The sequence below is a fragment of the Camelus bactrianus genome, chromosome 10 (assembly GCF_048773025.1).
Source record: "Camelus bactrianus isolate YW-2024 breed Bactrian camel chromosome 10, ASM4877302v1, whole genome shotgun sequence".
Classification (NCBI taxonomy): Eukaryota; Metazoa; Chordata; class Mammalia; order Artiodactyla; family Camelidae; genus Camelus; species Camelus bactrianus.
The window spans coordinates 13,112,150-13,132,901 of record NC_133548.1 but is presented as its reverse complement, the minus strand read 5'-3'; the positions used below and the strand labels follow the sequence as shown (position 1 = coordinate 13,132,901).

At 35.6% G+C, this 20,752-nt stretch overlaps 2 protein-coding genes across 3 annotated transcripts in view; both read left to right on the top strand.

Moving 5' to 3' along the window:
- Positions 1–6,803, top strand: part of LOC105076732 (olfactory receptor 1165-like) — a 161,071-nt gene extending 154,268 nt beyond the window's left edge. Inside the window, exons 3-4 of one of the 2 annotated variants that reach the window (XR_012509589.1) lie at positions 3,508–3,573; positions 4,477–4,615. Coding sequence is in view for 1 of the 2 variants with exons in the window: in XM_045523930.2 (XP_045379886.2) it covers positions 3,807–4,766 (960 nt within the window). In the remaining variant the exon portion in view is untranslated. Of the gene's footprint in view, positions 1–3,507 lie in introns of both variants that reach the window. The other variant, XM_045523930.2, reaches the window with a different exon arrangement.
- Positions 6,804–12,858: 6,055 nt separating this feature from the next.
- On the top strand, positions 12,859–14,341 carry LOC105076399 (olfactory receptor 1165-like). Its single transcript, XM_010964498.2, is given in 2 exon segments — positions 12,859–12,891; positions 12,893–14,341. Coding segments are annotated over 2 exon segments (981 nt in total). The 3' UTR covers positions 13,841–14,341.
- Positions 14,342–20,752: the final 6,411 nt, after the last annotated feature.

The following is a 20,752-nucleotide window of genomic DNA, read 5'->3' as shown; positions in this document are numbered from 1 at the left end:
TCTTTAACTTTTGAATTTTGCAGTACTTTATTGAAATATTTCTATATTTTTAACACACAAAGATAGCATATTACACATAATTAAGACATCCATTTTTTTTATTTATTTAGATAATGGAATCTCCAAACCCTCTCTTGGGACAGCCATAGTCTGGGTTTCTGAATCTAAAAACACCATCAGAACTTATGAAATTAAGGTCTTGAAGCTTTAACAAAACCACGCATTGGAGGATGAAAACAAGTTAGTACCACACACACACAGTTCTTTCTTTAACTAAAACCTGCATGCAATTCTGAACAAAATTTGGAGGGTAAAAATTTAGAATTATAGCATGACAATATATAGAATCAATAGTATTAAAAGTAGGACTTGTTGCACTAATTTTTTTTTTCTGCCCACATGGACTTCAGCTATCTTACTCTTTCGGTTTTGCTCTCTAATGCAGATAGAGAAATTTGTAAAAGAAAAAAAAAATCTGTAAATAGAAAAAAAAGTCTCTGTTTCAAGTGATCTTTTTAAAAATAATCCTTTGGTTGGATTTAAAAGCACTTTTGATGATTTAATCCCTGACAAGCTTTTAGTTGAAAGATCAACTGCTTTCACGTAGGCCAACCAAGAGATGCTCAAGCAGGTAAGCAGATACTGTCTTTTTTCTTAGCCACTCCATATTAAAAATAGCTTACACTTGCAAATGTGAACCTCAATTAGGTGCTGAGTTGTGGACTACCACTTTGGTTTAACCTTTCAGTATTAGCTGCAGAAGAATTATCAACCCCTTTAAACAATACGTGTAACCTTTGTTTTCCGACGCCCCTACATATGCACGTATCTCAGGACTTCCTAATCAGGAAAGTGTGTGGTGTAATTGCATTGGGTCAATATTTAGCCTCTGTGGCTGTCCTGAAGGGAGACAGCTGGACCCACGACCATGACCAGGATGCCTAAAATACCCCCACCCTCCCAACCCCCAACTCTATCAACCCCCAGCTGAAAGCATGCGCATTCCGGATGGAACAAAAAACATTGCGAATCTATATAAATACACGTCCAGACATAAGACTAAATAAACACATCCTATCAGCCACAATTATGTTAAGGTCATTAGAAAATATATTGTAAATTTTTTTATGATTTTAAGAAGTATCATCTCTATATAGTGATCAATATTTTTAAGGCATAGGCAACATGTCAATGAGTCAGTTACACTCTAAGTTGAAGAAGAGGAAGTTTGCGTTAATTATTTTCTTTGTACCTCATGACAGTAAACTCTGTCAGAATTCTCCAAGGTCTATGTCCCCAAGGTTAGGCAGTTAGATATAAAACAAATAACACAATCATAGAGTATAATTTCTAGGTCTGTCTATTCCTCAAGGGTATCTCCCTGCTCCTTTCACAATTTCCTGATAGTTGGAAAAACGACATTTTTTGGTATCTTTACTAATTACATTTTGTAAGAATCATCAACTTTCTGATTAAAAGACTGGAAATATTTAAACAAAATTTTCAATTTTGAGACAGAGTATGTATGCAGCTTATTCATCCCAGCAAGGAAGCCATCAATAAACATACATCAGGAAAAGATGGCATTTGGTGAGTTGATTCAGCTTGGGATCATCTTTCATTCTGATCTCAGGGATTTTGGAATCCAGCAAATTCTTGGCAGGGGAAATGTGTGTGAGCCGAGTCACAGCAATATTTACTTAGTTCATGGCTTATGTTCAGTAGGCTAATTTCTACTTTTATTATCTGAGGACCATTGTCCTAAAACTGAAAATATGTCTCTGATCGCTATGTTAAGCCCATTAGGGGCTAATAGAAGAAACGGTAAGTGTAAGTCTTATCCTAAAAAAGTGATATTATTCAGAGAAAAAGCTAATGCACATTCAAATGTGCATGCATACACACAGAAACACATACACACATAATAAATAGCAAAATATGCTAAGCATTGTGTAAACATAATGATGTTATATGTGAAAAGAAAGTGCAGTAAGAGAAACATTTAAACAGCAAAGTTTTCTTGGAAGAGTTAGGTAGTAATTTGTGAAATGGTGACACAATGGGGGGAAAAGTGGGATCTCAGTGGGATAAATGGTTGAAGATTGGAAGATGTGAATGACTTGGTTTTGTACAATAAAGGTTTAAAATAGGGTGGGGAGGGTATACTCAGTAGTGGAGCGCATGCTTAGCATGCAGGAGGTCCCAGGTTCAATCCCCAGTACCTCCATTAAAAAAAAAGTATTAAGTAAATAACTAAACCTAATTACCCAACCCCCCAAAATAATACTTCTATGAGGTAAGTAGTTTTGTATTGACAACAGGATGTGGTTAGGTAGTTCCTAGAAGTATTACAGAAATCTAAGCTGAAACATTTTAATTTGATTCATTTAGCCTAAAATGCCTTCAAAAGTACTTATACTATTACATACCAGGTTAAGAAAGTCATTAAAGTTAATCTTATAGGTTGGACTGTGGTTGATAGGATAGTTGGAAACCTTATGTCTGGATGATTAGATAGCTAATAACAATGTAAATAAAGAAGGAGATACACTTTGAAAATTTCTCCTTTTGAATTTTTCTCTGATTGCCTTTCCCACAGTCAAAGATATGAAATGACAAAAAAAGTCAGACAGAACAAGATGGAGTTTGGAAAACCAGGGGAAAATGAAGACTACATGTAGGTAAATTAGAAATGCAGACAACCGTGACTCTCAGATTGAGGGAAAATCTAAATTTAAAAGGAATCCAGGATATAAAACCCTTCTTAAAATCACATGGCAAATGTGCATGGAAAGACATTTTAAACACTTGGAACTGATGGCATTTTCTTGGAAAAAACAACATTAGAAAATTCAGGTGGAAGGGAGCTTTAACTAAGTGTAGGACATGTTCTCAAATAATTTAAAGGCACACCTGATTTGAGACTTCTGCACTAAGCATTAAATGACCAAGGATAGTCCTGTTGTTAGCATTTCATAGATGATAAAATTGAGGTTCATAAAATTAACAGTTTGCTAAAGCTACATATGTAATAAGGGACCAAGGCTGAATGAGCATTAATTAAATTAATTTAATTTAGGAATATGCTTCCTAATTTTGAGCCTTATAAATGACCATTTGGTGGGAGAGAGAACTTAGTTACTAGTGGAGTTTTTGAGGAGACCACTTGTAGATCCTGTTAAGTAGATGTTCTATGAGTCCTTAATAATGGGATATACTTAGAACAGCTAAACATTCAATCTACCAATACAGACTTGTGAATGGAGAATACTTCTTTCTCCAAAGAAATTTACTAAACATGTTCTTCCTTATGTATTAAAAGTGTTGACTCTTCCTAAGGTCACTTCTGCCATGATCATGGAGCTCAATTTTTTTTTTTTCTTGATTTCACTGTGTCTCCTTTGTTTTATCATGGGGCTATTCAATGCTCTAAGTATCACCTACATTTAGAAATCATTTATATAAAATAATGCTATTCATAATTACTATTTTCTTCTTCTTTTCCAGATGAGGAAACGAAAGTTCTGAGGGATAAAGTGAATTGCCCATAATCAAATTCAGTTAAGTTGTCATGTAAGACTTTAAATGGAAGCTTTCAGAACCCTTGTGGGTTCACGATGACCATGTTGCCTTCATTAGTTTAGGTTGAGCTGTCCTGAGTTCCTCTTCCTCCACCTTCTCATGTTCTGCTGCTCAATATCAATCCCTTTCATTCATTTATTCATTTATTCATCTATTCATTTACTTACTTACTTACTTACTTACTTACTTACTTACTTACTTACTTACTTAAAAAATCCAGAGCCATGGTGCTGAATGAGGGAAATCAGAGCTCTGTGACCACCTTCATCCTCTTGGGCTTCTCAGAATACCCACCCCTCCAGGTGCCCCTCTTCCTAGCATTCTTGACCATCTACACGGTCACTCTGCTGGGGAACCTGGGCATAATTGTGGTCATAAGGATCAATCCCAACCTCCACACACCCATGTACTTTTTCCTCAGCCATTTGTCCATTTTGGATATTTGTTATTCCAGTGTATTCACACCCAAACTCCTAGAGATCTTGGTTGTGGACGACAGAGCTATCTCTTTCAAAGCATGCATGGCACAGTTTTTCTTTGTTTGTGCATTTGTGATTACAGAAATGTTCATGTTAGCGGTGATGGCCTATGACCGACTTGTGGCTGTTTGTAACCCCCTGCTCTACACAGTCACTATGTCTCATAAGCTCTGTGCCCTCCTGGTAGCTGCATCCTACACGTGGGGTGGGATGTGTTCCTTGACAATCACATATTCTCTTCTGGGACTGTCCTTCTGTGGTTCCAACACCATAAATCACTTTGGTTGTGAGTATTCTGCCATCCTCTCTCTAGCCTGTTCTGACCCCTACTTCAGTCAGATGATGTGTTTCATCATTTCTACATTCAATGAGGCATGTAGTCTCCTGATTATCCTCTCCTCCTATGTTTTCATAGTTGTCACAATCATCAAGATGCCTTCCACTGGTGGATGCCGAAAAGCCTTCTCCACCTGTGCCTCCCACCTGACTGCCATCACCATTTTCCACGGGACCATCCTTCTTCTCTACTGTGTGCCCAACTCCACAAGCTCATGGCTCCTGGTCAGAGTGGCCACTGTGTTTTTTACTGTCTTGATCCCCATGCTGAACCCACTTATCTATAGTCTTAGGAACAAAGATGTGAAAGACACAGTCAGGAGCTTCAGAAATATCAAACTGCTCTCTCACTCAATAGAATTCAAATAAATATATTTGCTTACATTCAGATTATGTCCAAAAATTTATCATATGTATTTGTGACACTAGTTCACCTTTATTTTAGGTAAATATATTATTATGTTTTAAATAAATTAAAGATTGCACTTCCCGTGTTTTTCAGTGGTCAGGATGCCTTATAATTATCTGTGGGTGGGATGATGAAAGTGTTAGCTAGTTTCTACATGCATCTCATTGTTTGAGTATCAGTGTAATATAGTTCAGTAATAGGTGTTGACAATAATACTGAATACGAAGAAGAAGTTAAATTTATTTCTAAGGAGACACATCAATTACTCAGTGATACAAAGACCAAGATTAATATAAAATGTAATTTTTAATCATCCATTCTCAGTAAACTTTTTCAACTTACCGGTTTTCTCCATGTCAGTCAATGCCATTCACATCTACTAAGCTGCACATACATACTCATTAGAATGAATTTATACCTAGAAATATTATACATTTATTTAGTTCTCAATTTGTCAAAGTGATTGTATCAATGTAGGCTCCCTAAGTGCAATGTTTGAAAATTCTAAAGTTATGACCCATTTCTTCAGCAGTTTTCAGTATTATCAGACTATATGATTTTTGCTCATTTACTTGATATAGAATGTTTAATTTGTACTTTTAATTGTAATAAGTGTGACCATTGAGGTTGGACACATTTTAATACACCTGTGGAATTTTTTTCGTCTTTAAAAAGACTTTGTATGACATTTTAGCAATATTCTTTAAAATTATTTGTCTTTATTTTTATTTATTTAAAAATTTTGTTTATATTATGAACATAATCTCTTTATCAATTTTGTACCTTGGAAATATTTTTTTGCAATTTGGATTTGCTTTTCACCCACTTAATGTCCTTTTATAAAGAGCAAGTTTGAATTTTAATTTAGTCAAATGTGTAATTTATCTAATGTTTAAGATTATATTTATCTACCTTTAAGGTCTGCAGTACATTTGTCTATGTTATATTCAAGACTGTTTGTTGCTTTTTATATTGTGTCTATGGGTCACCCTAAAGTTCACTATTGTAGAGGGTGTGGTTTGGGTCTACAGTAAGTTGTTTTATTTGTTCAACATTATTTGGTCTCTCTTCATATCTGCCGTGCTTCTCTGTAGGCAGAGAGAGAATAATTCTCATACGAATTTCTTGGGACAATGAAAAATGAGTGAATGTGCTGTAAGTTACATCCTAGAAGGCGCTCTCAGTGCCCTTCAAGATTTGAATCTTTTCTCCTTGAGTTTATGCAACTCCTAGAAAGGCACACCACAAATAGTGTGTGTTCCTTCAGCCTGAGAAATGAGAGCACGTGGGAACCTGAGCTCCATACCTCACCAGGATAGCACATCTGAGCTGCAGTCACCAACGCCCACGTTGCTGCTTCATTCTTACCCGTTTGAGTATATCACCGTCACATGCTGTTTACTGGAAACAGTGCATTGTCTCCATGTTACTCTGCAATGTCAGTCTTGTCATAGAGGGTCCACATGTGAGTTTATCAGTATAAAGTGAGCTACTGCACAGTGGCTCTTGAAAAAAAATCCAACAATCAATGGCTTAAGAGTATAATTAGTTTTTATTTTCAAAGATCTGGAGGTCACCTGAGGTGGCTGTGTTTCTATGACACTAAAAATGTTTGGCTTCACACCAGAGTGCTCCAAGTGTCTGTCATCATCGTTAGACTAGTTGGCTCTCTATCTTATGGAAATGCCAGAAAAACAATAGACCAAGAGAAAACATTCAAGTTCACTTAAAGCCAAAGCTAAGAAATGCTGCATCTTTCTTTTCTGCTGACAAACCATTGAACACGTCAGGGTTGGACTCGCAATCCAGAGGTGAAGAAATGCGCTGCATCAGTAATGAAATATGAAAAACCTTATGAATGCAAGGACACGGTAAATGACTGGACTCAATCATTGATCACCCTCACTGAGTTCCTTAAGTCTTTATTATACATTCCCTTTGAAGTATTTGCCATTCCCATATATTCTTACTTATTACAGCTTTGAAATAAACCATGATATCCATCATAGCAACTTCTGTCGTCTTTTTCTTCCCTGTGAGTGGATCCTGGTTATTCTTGGCCCTTTTCATTTTCATACCAACTTTGGGATTTATTTTGTTCATTTACCGCATGCCTCTGAGTCCTGACACTTTCAAGTGCCCTCAGATTCATGTCACTTCTTTAGATCTGGGCTTTAGAGCATTCTTGGCTGAAGCTATGCCTTCTCTGCTTCATTTGTCTACACTCCTCATACTCTTTACACGTTTCTGAAATTATGGTAACTTCATGTTGGCTGGTTTTTAGTTTACCACTGCTTTATCCATGTGACTTTGTTATTTGATTTATTTCTCATTATCACCACTGTTATTGATTGCGTTTCTGAAGGAAGGAGAGGCAACAAAGGGATATTACGTATTGATTTTGACATAGTTAAAATACCCACTCTTTCTCTCTCTTTAATGATATCAGGGAGATCTTAGTTAAGGTATTCAGGGATTGTGACTCAGCTGCCAATAGTTTGTAGACAATACTTACACTTGCATGAACAAAGCTAGCAAATGTCACTTTTAAAAAATTACTTATGGTTCCTGCACAGTAAACTACACACGTTTCAAATGTACAGTTAAAGGTGTTTAAAAAGGAAAGAATCAGGCTGGATGACTTACTACACAGATGATGCGTTCATGCAAAGTGAAGGCTGAATGAATCATGGCGCCAGTATAAATGAAGCTTATGGTAGTTCAAGTAGAGGAAAGGGGAGAGACAGTTGGGTCATTACAGGGCTCTTGGTATCACAGGCTGGACTCAAAAGCAGCTCGGCGAAGCAGTGCCCTTATTCAGATTATTGGCAGATGTATTTGTGTGTGTTGTGGGCATTTGTGTGACATACCAGCCTGCAGATATTCTCCGTGAAGAACTTTTGTTAGGAGATTTTGAAAAAAATAATTATCAGTGTTATATTTTGGAGAAAACCATTTTTAAATGAGTTAGACCAATTAAAATAATCAACTGATGGTTTCAAATGAGAAACCTGATGAGAGGAAAAATTATAGTAATGATAATGATTGTGAATCAAAGGACTGTCCATCACGCTCAAAATCAAATATTTAGGTCAACAACTGCAACATAAAATGCATAAAAGCATCTTATTATGCTTTTATAATTACATGTTTAAATTGTAACTAAATCCAACATTGGTTACTTAGTTTCAGCAAAATGTTACCACTTTTAAACTAATGTTTTTATTTGAATTTATCTGGTGATCTTGTTTTTATTTAATTTGTTACATTTGGTTTCTTCTTATAGTTTGTTTTAATTGTGGTTAAAAAAAACACATAACATAAAATTTATCATCTTAACGCAAAAAAAAGTTACTCATAGCTTCATTATTAGACTATGATGATATAACTGATATTCGTGTATACACTCATTCATGCAACATTACTATATTTAGTTATTATTTCACATGGTATTTTTGTTGGAGATTCCCTAGAATTTTCTATATGCAGAATCATGCTGTAGACAAATAGTTTTACTTTTTGCTTTTCGATAATTTGACTTTTCTTTCTTTATTCGACTAAGATCTAAAATATAATATTGTATAAAAGTGATAAGAGCAGAATTCTTTCTTCTTCTTTTCTTTTTGTTTTGTTTCATTTTGTTTTGTTTTGATGGTTGTAATTCTCAGATTTAGGTGAAAATAATCCAAAATTATTTTATTTTATTTAGCATTTTTGTGGGCTTTTTAACATTATGTTAGCTAAGTTATTTTGTGGATGACCCTTATCAAGTTCAAGGAACTTTCTTCTATTTCTTGTTTGCTTATATGAAGATTATCTTTTTTCTCCCCCTGAGTCATGATACATTTTACTATCTATATATTGTAGTATTTTATTTTCTAGTATTTCACTAATATTGCTGTGACTAAGTACATTAGACATCTTGATCTATATTTTTTCTTATAACATCTTTTTCCAGTTGTAGAATTTGATATTATAATAAGCTCAGGAAAAAGATGCTGTGGATATTCCTTATTGCTCTGTTTATTCAAATGTTTTTGTAACTCTTTGTGTTATTTATTACTTAAATGTTTGACAGAATTTACCATTTAAACCATATGGTCCAGGGGTTCTCTCTGTGGGAAAATTTTTAATTAAAAATTCAAATTCATAAGAAGTTAGGGGCTATTTGTATTTTATATGTCAGCTTCTGTAAGGTCCATATTTGTATAGTTCAAGGAATTTTTCTATTTCATTTAACTTGTCAAATTTATTGGAATAATATTGTTTATAATACTAATTATCTTTTTATATTGAGAGCATCTGTAATGAAGTTTCCTATTTTCACTTGATAGAAGCAATTGTGTTTTGATCCCTTATTTTAATCAGGTTATCTAGGTGGTAATCAATTTCATGTATCATTTTAAAGATCTAACATTTGGATTTACTCAGTTCATTATGTCTATTTCACTGTCCATTTTCTATTATTTTGATTATCACTCTTATCTTCCTCCAAGTTAGAGGTGAAACTGTGTTTGCTTTTTTAGCTTCTTAAGATAGTATCTTAGATCATCAAGTTTCTTCTCTGAAATATAACATTTTTGTGAGTAGGTGCTCTTTCAAGGAAGCTGAGGTATAAATACAGAGAGGACAAAAATGTTGATCTTACAAGTGATGAGTACAACCCTCAGCCAGCTCTCAAGAGCCCTCACCATCTGGTGCACAGATATCTTCAGCTAGCCTTTCAATTAAATATATACCTGGGTGCTTGGGTGAAGGAATTTTGCAAATATAATTAGGTTTTAAATCAGTTGACCTTAAGAAAGGAAAATTATCTTCATTGGTGGGTCTGGCATAATCAGGTGACTTGTTGAAAAGTGCTGGGTCCTTCTTGGAAGAGACATGTGAAGTTTAAGAGAAACTTGAAGGAGGGATTTGAAGTGTGAGAGGGATCTGAGAGGAGAAAACATAGCTGAGACCTAAGAGTGGCGTCTAGGGAAGAATAATCCCAAGATAGATATCAGGAAGCAAGATTCTACTCCTACAACTTCAAGAAACTGAATTCTGCCAGCAACATGAAAGAACTGGGAAGAGAACCAAACTCGAGATGAAAACGCTGATGACACCTTGGTTTCAGCCTTTTGATAACTCACACAGATGGACCGGCTGTGCTGGGCCTGACTTCAGACACACAGATGTGTGAACTAACACGTGGATGTTGTCTAAGTCATTGAATCTGGAGCAGTTTCTTATGATGAAACAGAACGTTAATGCACCACAGTATTCAGGAAACCTATCAATTGCCCCCTTGAAAAACACATATTCTATTCAACATGAATTTTAGTAAAAAAGGGAAACATTTGGGATGCAAATGTTAACTTCAAAGGCCATCATATCAGATCTATATTCAAAGTGATACTGAAATGTGTTATTTACAAAAAAAAAAAAAAAAAAAAAGGTCAAATTAAAAAAAACACTCAGAGGAAAGCCTGACATGAAACGTGAAACACCAGCTGTAGCACGTCTGATTTACAGGACAGAGATTGTGCTTTTCTCACTGTGCACTTTGGAAGGCATGTTTTCCATAACGAATACATAATAACTCAAATGATCGGCTGATTGTTACTGTTATGTTTCTAAGGTCAGAAGACAAACGTGTCCAACCTTCCCATATGATTTAATGATTTAAAATAAATTCTATTCTAAGCTAGGAATACAGGTGTTTTTAAATTGTCTTGCGTTTGGCTCATGGCAAATATCCCAATCAAAACTCTCTGGGGCATGATTCCCAAGGTCTCTCGGGTGGATGTAAACACACAACACCATCCCTCAATTCAGCTTATTAGTCTGGCTCACCCTTGAGAGGTTGTCTGTGTTGTCCCTGATTCTTTTTTTTTTTTTTTTAATGAGAAAAATCTAATTTTCTTGATGCCTTTCCTGGAATATATTTTGGAAGATGTTCCCATATCCTAATTACAGGCTACAACAATTTTTATGAAAAGTTTTATTTTTTGTGAAATAATTTTCAAGAATCTTATTAAATCAAAGAAGACCTCAGGAAATCAGTCTATACAGAGTATCTGACTTCTGGTGAGTTCTTAAACTAAATGACGTATTTTAGTTCTGCCGTGGGAAACTCTGAAATCAGAAGTATGTTTGCCAGAGAAACATCTATGCAATCGTAGTTGCAGTTCAGTGGGATCCATCTAATTCCACTGAGAATAATAGAGTTTACTAACTCTATTTCTTACATCTTTAAGATATTTGGTGTGCATTTGTCTTTGATTCTTGCTTATGTAGTTTAATAATGTTCTAGTCAAGTTGGTAGACCTTCAAGTAATGTTATTTTTTCTCAATTTGAAACATATTTTAGGTAAATATTAAAAGAAATGTATAAAACTGTAGATAAATATGCCAGATTTTGCATAAAATTTTTGAGTTTAAAACCACGTAGATGGAAGCAAGTCAGAGCTGTAAAGAAACTTTGGGGTCTGGATGAATCACCAAAGTTATCTGGAAGAGCATAGCCTGGCATTGGATATTAAAATGTGGTCGTGCTTAAAATCTGATGGTGGCAGAGGGCATGTTAGTTGGAAGAGTTAATGTGATAAAGATACTATGTTACACAAGAATGTATTTTGTGCACAAAAGATAGAAATTGTTGGTGTGATTGATATGAAAGGAATAGAAATTAAACAGTCTGGAAAGTGTAGTGACATTAGAGATGACAGAAACTCAGACAGGTAAATTTGAAAGTAAAATTCAAGATTTCAGGTAATTTGTAAGAAGGTGATTTTGAAAATGTATAAGCATTGGAGCACGATTTTAAAATGAAATTTGATGAAAGTTAGTCCTGAAGGGTGGGTGTAGGCAGCCTAAATAAAGATCATTGTTCCCCAGCTGAGCAGATGGATGGTAGTGTAGGAATAATGATGGAAGCATGTTTGGAAGAATAGTTTCATTCTGCCCTAAGTGAGTGGAAATGTATACCTAAGACAGGAGGAAACATTACAGAGAAATCAGGAAAGAAAGCTATTTCTGCTCTGTGTCTGCAGCCTTTTTCGACTTCCCATTCCCTATTTGCACCACTTCCTACTTCCTAAAATTGTAGCTGATGCTACATTCTAGGATATTTTGCACTCATGTCTTTCAGATTCAAAGTAAATTCATTAAAAACAGCATTAGAAATATGAGGAATCTCCATACTGTTTTCCACAGTGGCTGCACTGAACTGCATTCCCACCAGCAGTGAAGGAGGGTTCCCTTTTCTCCACAGCCTCTCCAGCATTTGTCACTTGTGGATTTTTGAATGATGGCCATTCTGACTGGTGTGAGGTGATACCTCATTGCAGTTTTGATTTGCATTTCTCTGATAATTAGTGATATTGAGCATTTTTTCATGTGCCTATTGATCATTTGTATGTCTTCCTTGGAGAATTGCTTGTTTAGGTCTTCTGCCCATTTTTGGATTGGGTTGTTTGTTTTTTTCTTATTGAGTCATATGAGCTTCTTATATATTCTGGAGATCAAGCCTTTGTCGGTTTCATTTGCAAAAATTTTCTCCCATTCCGTAGGTTGTCTTTTTGTTTTACTTATGGTTTCCTTTGCTGTGCAGAAGCTTGTAAGTTTAATTAGGTCCCATTTGTTTATTCTTGCTTTTATTTCTTCTAGGAGAACATTTTTGAGATGTATGTCAGATAATGTCTTGGAAGTAAATGGTGGTGGAGAGGGGACTTTTACTACATGTGGAATTATCTTCAATGTTTTAAAAGAACTAAGCCAAACTCTAATCTTAACCCTATACCCAAGTTATGTCTTATAAACAACTATAAACAGGGCCATTCTCTGAGCCATCTATGGCACTCAGTTCATCCCAGTCCATCCATCAGGACCCATACTTGTTACCCCACACCTGAAGACGCTCAGTGAACCCTCCCATCTCCAACTGTACCCTGCTGGCCTTCCTAGGAAACCCCAGACCCCACCCCCCTGGATGAGTCTCCCTTCCAGCCCAGAATCCAGCCTGGAAAAGAAACAAACTCCCACTCTTTCTGTCACACTTGATTGCTGAGGATGAATTCTCTGATTTTCTCCGGCAGGAACCATAATGACGGATGAGGGGAATCAGAGCGCTGGCATCACCTTCGTCCACTTGGGCTTCTCGGAACACCCACCCCTGCAGGCGCCCCTCTTCTTGGTCTTCTCGGCCATCTATACAGTCACTGTGCTGGGGAACCTGGGCATGATAGTGATCATCAGAGTCAGTCCCACACTCCACACACCCATGTACTTTTTTCTCAGCAATCTCTCCTTTCTTGATTTCTGTTACTCTTCGGCACTTACACCCAAACTCTTAGAGATCTTGGTTGTGGACACAAAGACTATCTCTTATATGGGTTGCATGATGCAATTTTTCTTTGGTTGCTCACTTGTGATTACAGAAATGTTCATGTTAGCGGTGATGGCCTATGACCGACTTGTGGCTGTTTGTAACCCCCTGCTCTACACAGTGGCTATGTCTCGTAAGCTCTGTGCCCTCCTGGTAGCTGCATCCTACACGTGGGGTGGGATGTGTTCCTTAACAATCACATATTCTCTTCTGGGACTGTTCTTCTGTGGTTCCAACACCATAAATCACTTTGGTTGTGGGTATTCTGCCATCCTCTCTCTAGCCTGTTCTGACCCCTACTTCAGTCAGATGATGTGTTTCATCATTTCTACATTCAATGAGGCATGTAGTCTCCTGATTATCCTCTCCTCCTATGTTTTCATAGTTGTCACAATTGTCAAGATGCCTTCCACTGGTGAACGCCAAAAAGCTTTCTCTACCTGTGCCTCCCACCTGACTGCCATCACTATTTTCCACGGGACCATCCTTCTTCTCTACTGTCTGCCCACCTCCATAAGCTCATGGCTCCTCATCAAAGTAGCCACTGTGTTTTACACAATTGTCATCCCCATGCTGAACCCCCTTATCTACAGCCTTAGAAATAATGATGTGAAGGAGGCAGCCAGAAGGTTAATTAACACCAAACTGTTTTCTCATGCAATGTAATTTTGATTTTATATATATATATGTGTGTGTATATATATATATATATATATATACACACACATATGTAGCCTTATATGAATAGAGAAAGTTATTTTTTAAATGTGCTTTATACATTGGATTATTAAATTTTCTTCGATAATGGGATAAAATGTATTCAGAAATTTAGATCATGTGTATACATCTGTGTTTATTTAATCATACTGTTCTGTAAAAAATCACCTGCAGGCTAAAGTTTAAAAAAAAAAAAAGGCAAGAAAGAAAATTCTGTTCATGCCTCACCCTCAGAGTGTAACTGGCTAACCAGTGGTCCTCTAAAGATGTCCACATCCTAATCCCCAGAACCTGGAAATTGCTACCCTTCCATGGTTGCTTCCCCTCCTTTCTGTTCTCTTCCCTTCTCTTCCTCTCTCTCAAATCATGAATATGACAAGCAGGTAGACAAGTCATTCTGAATAATAATCCTGTACGTTAGTCTCTCTGAGAAATTGCAGGCACAGCACTGTCAGCCCTTTGCAGCATCTCCATGAGCACTTTCCTGGTCCCTGCTCCTCTCTGATCCCATGAGGACCCAACGCCCTTGTGGAGTTTGTGTTACTCATAAACTTTCATTTTCAGCTACAACTCATGAGAACAGGTTACAAAATGAGAAAAGTTAACTTTGTTTCTTCTTGAAATGCACATAAATAAAAAATTGGAATATATCTTCCCTAATGTCTGGCTTCTTTGGTTCAGCATTTTATTTTAAAAGAATATTTACATGACTAGCTGTAACAGTAGTTCATTTTTTACTGTGAAGAGTAGTTCATAAAATAAATATACCTTAATTTGTTAATTTATACTATTGCTAATGGGCTTTGGTTATTTCCTCTTCTTTATTGAAGTATAGTTGATTTACACTATTATAATATTTTTAGGTAATTTTTACAGATTATAGTTCACTAAAAGTTACTAAAAGGTAATGGCTATCATTTCCTGGACTATTCAATACATCCTTGTTGCTTATCTATTTCATACATTGCATTTTGTATCTCTTAATCTGATACCCCTCAATTGCCCCTCCCTCTTCTCTTTGCAAAATCTGCAAATAACAAATGTTGGAGAGGATGTGAAGAAAGGGGGACACTTATGCACTGTGGTGGGAATGTAAATTGTGCAGCCGATTACATACTGTATGGAGGTTCCCCCCAAAACTAAAAATAGAACCTCATATGATCCTGCAATCCCACTCCTTTTGTCTTTAATGGAAACGCTACTGTGAACATTCCTGCCCTAGTATCTGCTGCATGGCCCGCTCGTCCTCGTTCTGTGAAATTTTCTCTGTGCATGCCTGTTCTGGATCACACAGAGCTGGTTTCTTTTCTTTTCCTAGATACTAATCAAACAATTTTCCAAAGTAGATATCCTAATTTACATTCCCCCTGGATTGTATGTGTTTTCTAATTATTTCCCTTTAATTATTGCCAACATTTAATATTGTCCCACTAGACATTTTAATATTTTCAGTTTGATGGGTGAGTAGCACTTGCTGATTCTGGTTATAATTCAAATTCCTTTTATTATTAATCTGATGTAATTTCTTTTGATTCAGTTATCGGTCTTTTGACTTTTCCTTCTTCTTTGCAAAATGCCTTTTCAGGTTTTTTCCTCCATTTTTTTTCCCTAAAATAATGAATAAATTCTCGTATCTTATGTGCTAAATTGTCACCATATTCATACAGTATTATGTGTTTTATATTCTATTTCTTCTTATTTTATATATGGGATTGCATTTTTTCTTTTTGATTGATTTTTAAATTTATTTCTCTGATCAGACTGGAAGTAAATTTTGGCATGACATGAGAATACATTGATTTTATATTTTAACTTATGCGTGGATATTTGTCCCAGCAATATTTATTGAAAATTCACTCCATTATACACTGCTCTACAGTGCCAGATTTTTCATAAAGTAGATGTCCATATATGTATGGGTCTGTTTACAGACTATCTACATGCTTCTGTTTATTTATAGTCAGATCTATTACAATAGAAGAAGTCCTGAAAATTTTTTTTTTCTTAAAAATTGATTGATTTAGTCTTTGATCTTTACCTTTCAAAGCAAATTTTTGAATCATTCTTGTTTGGATTTAGGGTAGAATTATAGTAGAACCAGAGATCCATTTGGAAAGAAATTACAAGTTTGCAGCCTCAAGTCTTCCAAATCATGAGTGTACTATTTTTCTGCTTATTTGGATATACTTTAATTTTTGAAATGAAACTATATCACAATTTTTCTGTAAAGTTCTGGTGTATATTTTGTTAAATTAATCTCAATGTGTGATATTTTTCATGCTATTTTAAATGTCATTTGGAAAATGTGTGCTGTTTTTAGATCACAATGCAGTGCATTCTGGCAACTCTACCAAAATCTCTCAATAGTTTTATAATTTATTTGTAGATCAGTTGGGATTTCAACTTATATCCTATAATCTCTGTTTAAATATGTTCTCAACTTGTTGTTTCCAATATTGCTCCTTATAATTTTTTTCCTTGCTTTGGTAAACAAGCTAGAGATGTCAGTATAATTTGGGGTAAAAGTGAGCATCCCTGACTTGCTAATCTCACTAGGAAAGTATTTAGTCTTTCACATTTTAAGTGTTTTTTGCAGTAGGATTTTTGTCGATTATTTGTTTCCAAATTAGCAAAGTTCCCTCATGTATTTTCTTTTTTTTGTGTGTTTTTATTTTGTTCTGCTTTTTGGTCACTGGATGTTGAAATTCATCAAGCTATGGTTTCTTCATTTTAGGTCCTTTAATATTTTAATATGACAACTTACATTTAAAAATTTTCTAATATTAAGCAAAGTGGGTTTTTCCTGAGAAAACTACCATCAATGTTATATAATAGAGTATCCTTTCTATTAATTTATTAGTTTAATATGCCACATTTTATTTATAACCTAAAATTCTGTTAATAAGAAAAATCGTTCTGCAATAATTTATTGTACTGCCCTTGTTAATTTTTGTCATTGAAATTATACTTGACTTTTAAAACAAAATGGTAAGAGTGTCCTACTATTCAATTCAGGGAAAATTTTTGCTTAGTATTCAAATTCACTGAAAAATAAGAAAATTTTCAGTTGCACATGAAATTTTTCAATTGAAAATTTATTTTCTGTACAAGAAAAGTTTTTGAGAGTGGCTTTTCTTTTTCTTTTTTTTCCTCACAAATTAAGTCAGAGGCTAAAAATTATGATCTCAAATTCTTCCTGAGTCTTTGAAGCCTGACTTTTCTACATAACAATTTTCTGGCCTAGGGAATTAGATTTTTGTGTCTTGTTTACTTCTTTGTGAAACCTGTGTATTATTAGGAAACAGTATGTAAGTGTGAGTTCGCTAGATGAGTTCTTACCTAGTTAGTAATGAGTTAAAAAATGTGGGTTACCACTCCCAACCACCCCCTCAACCCCAGTCCCAGCACACTCCCAGCCAGAGACACTGAAAAGAAAAGCCTGGCAGGTGGAGCAGCAGAATGATTCAAAGCGGGGTCAGACGTGGCTGTTGAGAGGCTACTTACTCCATTTGCACTATTTCAGTCCAGAGACCACGGTGCGCCGGCATGAGCAGAGCTGGCTGTGGGGTGGAGACACAACAAAATGGGACTGTTCATGTGAATGATGGCATTTAAACATAATTGTAACATTTGTAATAATTTTATCTTAGAAAATAAGTTGCAAAGATGTTTCAGAGAGTTTCCATCACACCTCACTCAATTATCCACATTAACATCTCACACAATTACCATCATTCATTCATCAAAAGCATCGACACAGCTGAGGAAACAATAACAGGATGAAAAGACAACAAAATGGGAGAAAATATTTGCACACCATATATTCAATAAAGAATTAATCTCCAATACATAAATAAAGAACTCATGTAACTCAATAGTAAAAACAAGATTAAAAGCCCAATTAAATGTTTAGCTAAGGAGCTGATTTAGACATTTTGTCTAAGAAGATATACAAATAGCCAATCGGTATATGTCAAAAAAATGTTCAATGTCACTAATCATCAGGGAAATGCAAATCCAAACTATACTGAGATCTCATGTCACATCTATCAGGGTAGCTATTACCAAAAAATACAAAAAGCAAGTGTTGGCAAGAATATGGCTATGGAGAAAGTGGAATTCTTGTATCCTGTTGGTAGGAATGCAGAATGGTTCAGCTGCCGTGGAAAACAGTATGGAGATTCTCGGCAAAATTAAAAATTGAATTATATGCGACCAGTAATCCTGCTTCTGGATCATTATCCACAAGAATTGAAATGAAGATTTCAAGGAAATGTTGGCATACTCACGTTCCCTGCAGAACTGTTCACAATAGATGTGGAAACAACCTAAATGTCTATGGAGAGATACGTGGATGAAGAAAATGTAGCACATATAAACAATGGAGTACAATTTAGTCTCAAAAAATGTGGAAATTCTGCAATGTGTGGCCACATGGATGAGACTTGAAGACATTATGCTTAGTGAAATAGGCCAGTCAGAGAAGGACAAATACTGTGCACTTAAAACATATCTTGAGAGTAAATCTCATGTTAAGTGTTCTTACCACAGTCAAATAAAATTAAAAATAATGATCCATTATGATCACTAAAATGTACATTTCATTTGGATTCCATCATTTTTTTTCCCACTAGTGTCGTCTTTCTCCTCTGGGATCCAAGCCAGGGTACCATATCATGTCTCCCCAATATCCTCAGGTCTGTAACACTTGTTTACTCTCTTCTTGTTTTTCTTGACATTGACAATTTGAAGGAGCACTGGTGAGGTGTCCTGCAGAGTGCTTCCAAGTATGGGTTTGCCTAGTGATTTTTTGATATTAACCCAGGATTATGGGTTTTGGGGTAGTAATACCACAGAGGTGAATTTTCCTCATCAGATCATATCAAGGTAAATGATATCCACATTGCAGCACTGGTGATGGTCACCTTTATCTTTTGCTTAAGGCAGTGTTGTCCAAGTTTCTCTACTCTATAAACTGGAGTGTGGGATTTGTAATACAGTTGAGTAATTAACAATTATTTTTAGATGGATCTTTTTTCCTTATTTCAAATTCTATAGTTCACGTTTACATCAATGAATATGTATTATTTCAATAATTCAAGATCTTAAGGTAATCAATGGAGTAGATGTGATGGTGTAGTTATCTCTAATGATTTAGAAGAAAATGCGTCTACCAAATGACACAAGAGACAGTGTTTCAACTAATTATATGGTTTGCGGTCCACTGAGTAATATTCCAATTACAATTCTCTGTAGTTTATGTCTTTATAGTCATGGAGACAAATATAAAGCTCAAAGTTTGGCAGTTTAGACTGTGAAGTCAATTTCAGTATTTTCTTTGTATTCCTTGACATTCATGTCCTGGAAATAGAATGCCAGTTTACCGGCATACTCACTGAAATTTACTGCTATTTTTATTACAAGCCCCAAACCTGTGGCTATCTTAAAGAATATGTGACTACGGAGAAGAAAAGTACCTGAGGTTTATTAATCATAAAAAGAAATCCTCGGTAAAGTAACCAAGAACTCTTGGTTCCAGGTCAGTTCACATTTCTTTTGGTATCTTTCAATTTAGAAGGAAACGATGGAGCTCCAGCTCATACAGATTATCTGAAAAATTACAGATGGCCCCTTTCTTATGCTCAGAGACATTTTAATTTTCACTAAATGGGCATCAACTGTCTTTGATAATTAAATTTTGTATTATAGAAACTGGCAGCCGTGAGCAACAGAGAAGTTGCAAAAGATTTATAGGATATCTGTTGATTTTGAATCCCATAGGCCAAGTTGAGTACAAGTCAAATCCTAATTCACTGATTGTCACCAAAAGCATTTGACCTTGCTAGGGTTGAATTCCACGTCGTTATCTGAGTATCTTTTGTTATTGTAAAAATTGTGCCAGTAAACCAGAAGAGTAGTACCAATCTCCCTGATATACCGAGGTTTTGATAATATTTTCAAATGTTGGAGGGGACTCCTTTATTAAAGCAGCCTGAGCGGTGATGGAGATTTGCAGTGTATCTGCCCAGGCCCACCTACTACTGGAAAGACTAGGCTGATGACACAGGCTTTAGGTCGGGGGTTGTTTGCGCTGCGTGTTAAGAGGGCGTTCATGGAGCTGAGTCTGGAGTCTGACACGTGATCCAGACGAAGCTCAGAAGACGAAGCAGTGCATCCATCTACCTTTGCTGCAGCTCTGTGTGTGTGCCTTGGGGTCACTCATTTCATGGGCTTACTGTTCTCACTTCCCCTCTGCCTCATAACAACAGAAGGTTAACTTCTTATTGGTCAGGAAAATGTGTAATTCTCATTGTATCTTAGAACATACATGAAATTATTGTTGGTGAATATAATATGCATCTGTTCTGTTTCTCAACATATGTATGTATCTATAATTTATATGATATATTTATATATTTATAATTTAAAAATACATGTCAGAATGGATGACCAGAAACCACATGAATAATTAATGTACTTTAATTAATTACATGTAAGTAATAAAATGATAGATGTTAAACAAAATGTGAATAAAAGACCTACAAAATTATCCCAGGAGGCAGGGTACCATAAAAGAAGGTTTTGATGGAAGCTACATTATTATTTCATGGATAAGATTCTGTAATGAATTCTCAGGCATTAGATGGAAGGCATAGACTAGATACAATTTAAGATGTATTCCAACTTACACAGTCTATGGATGTTTCTTTATTCCTACAAAACATCAAAAACATAAAAACAATTAGTACCAAGACTTGTGTGGCACCATTTGCAAAGCCAAGCAATCTCCCTGACCCTTAGTACAATTATTCGAACCGTAACAAGGTGCTCTCTGCTTCTGTTTTACCTTTCTTACTTTGT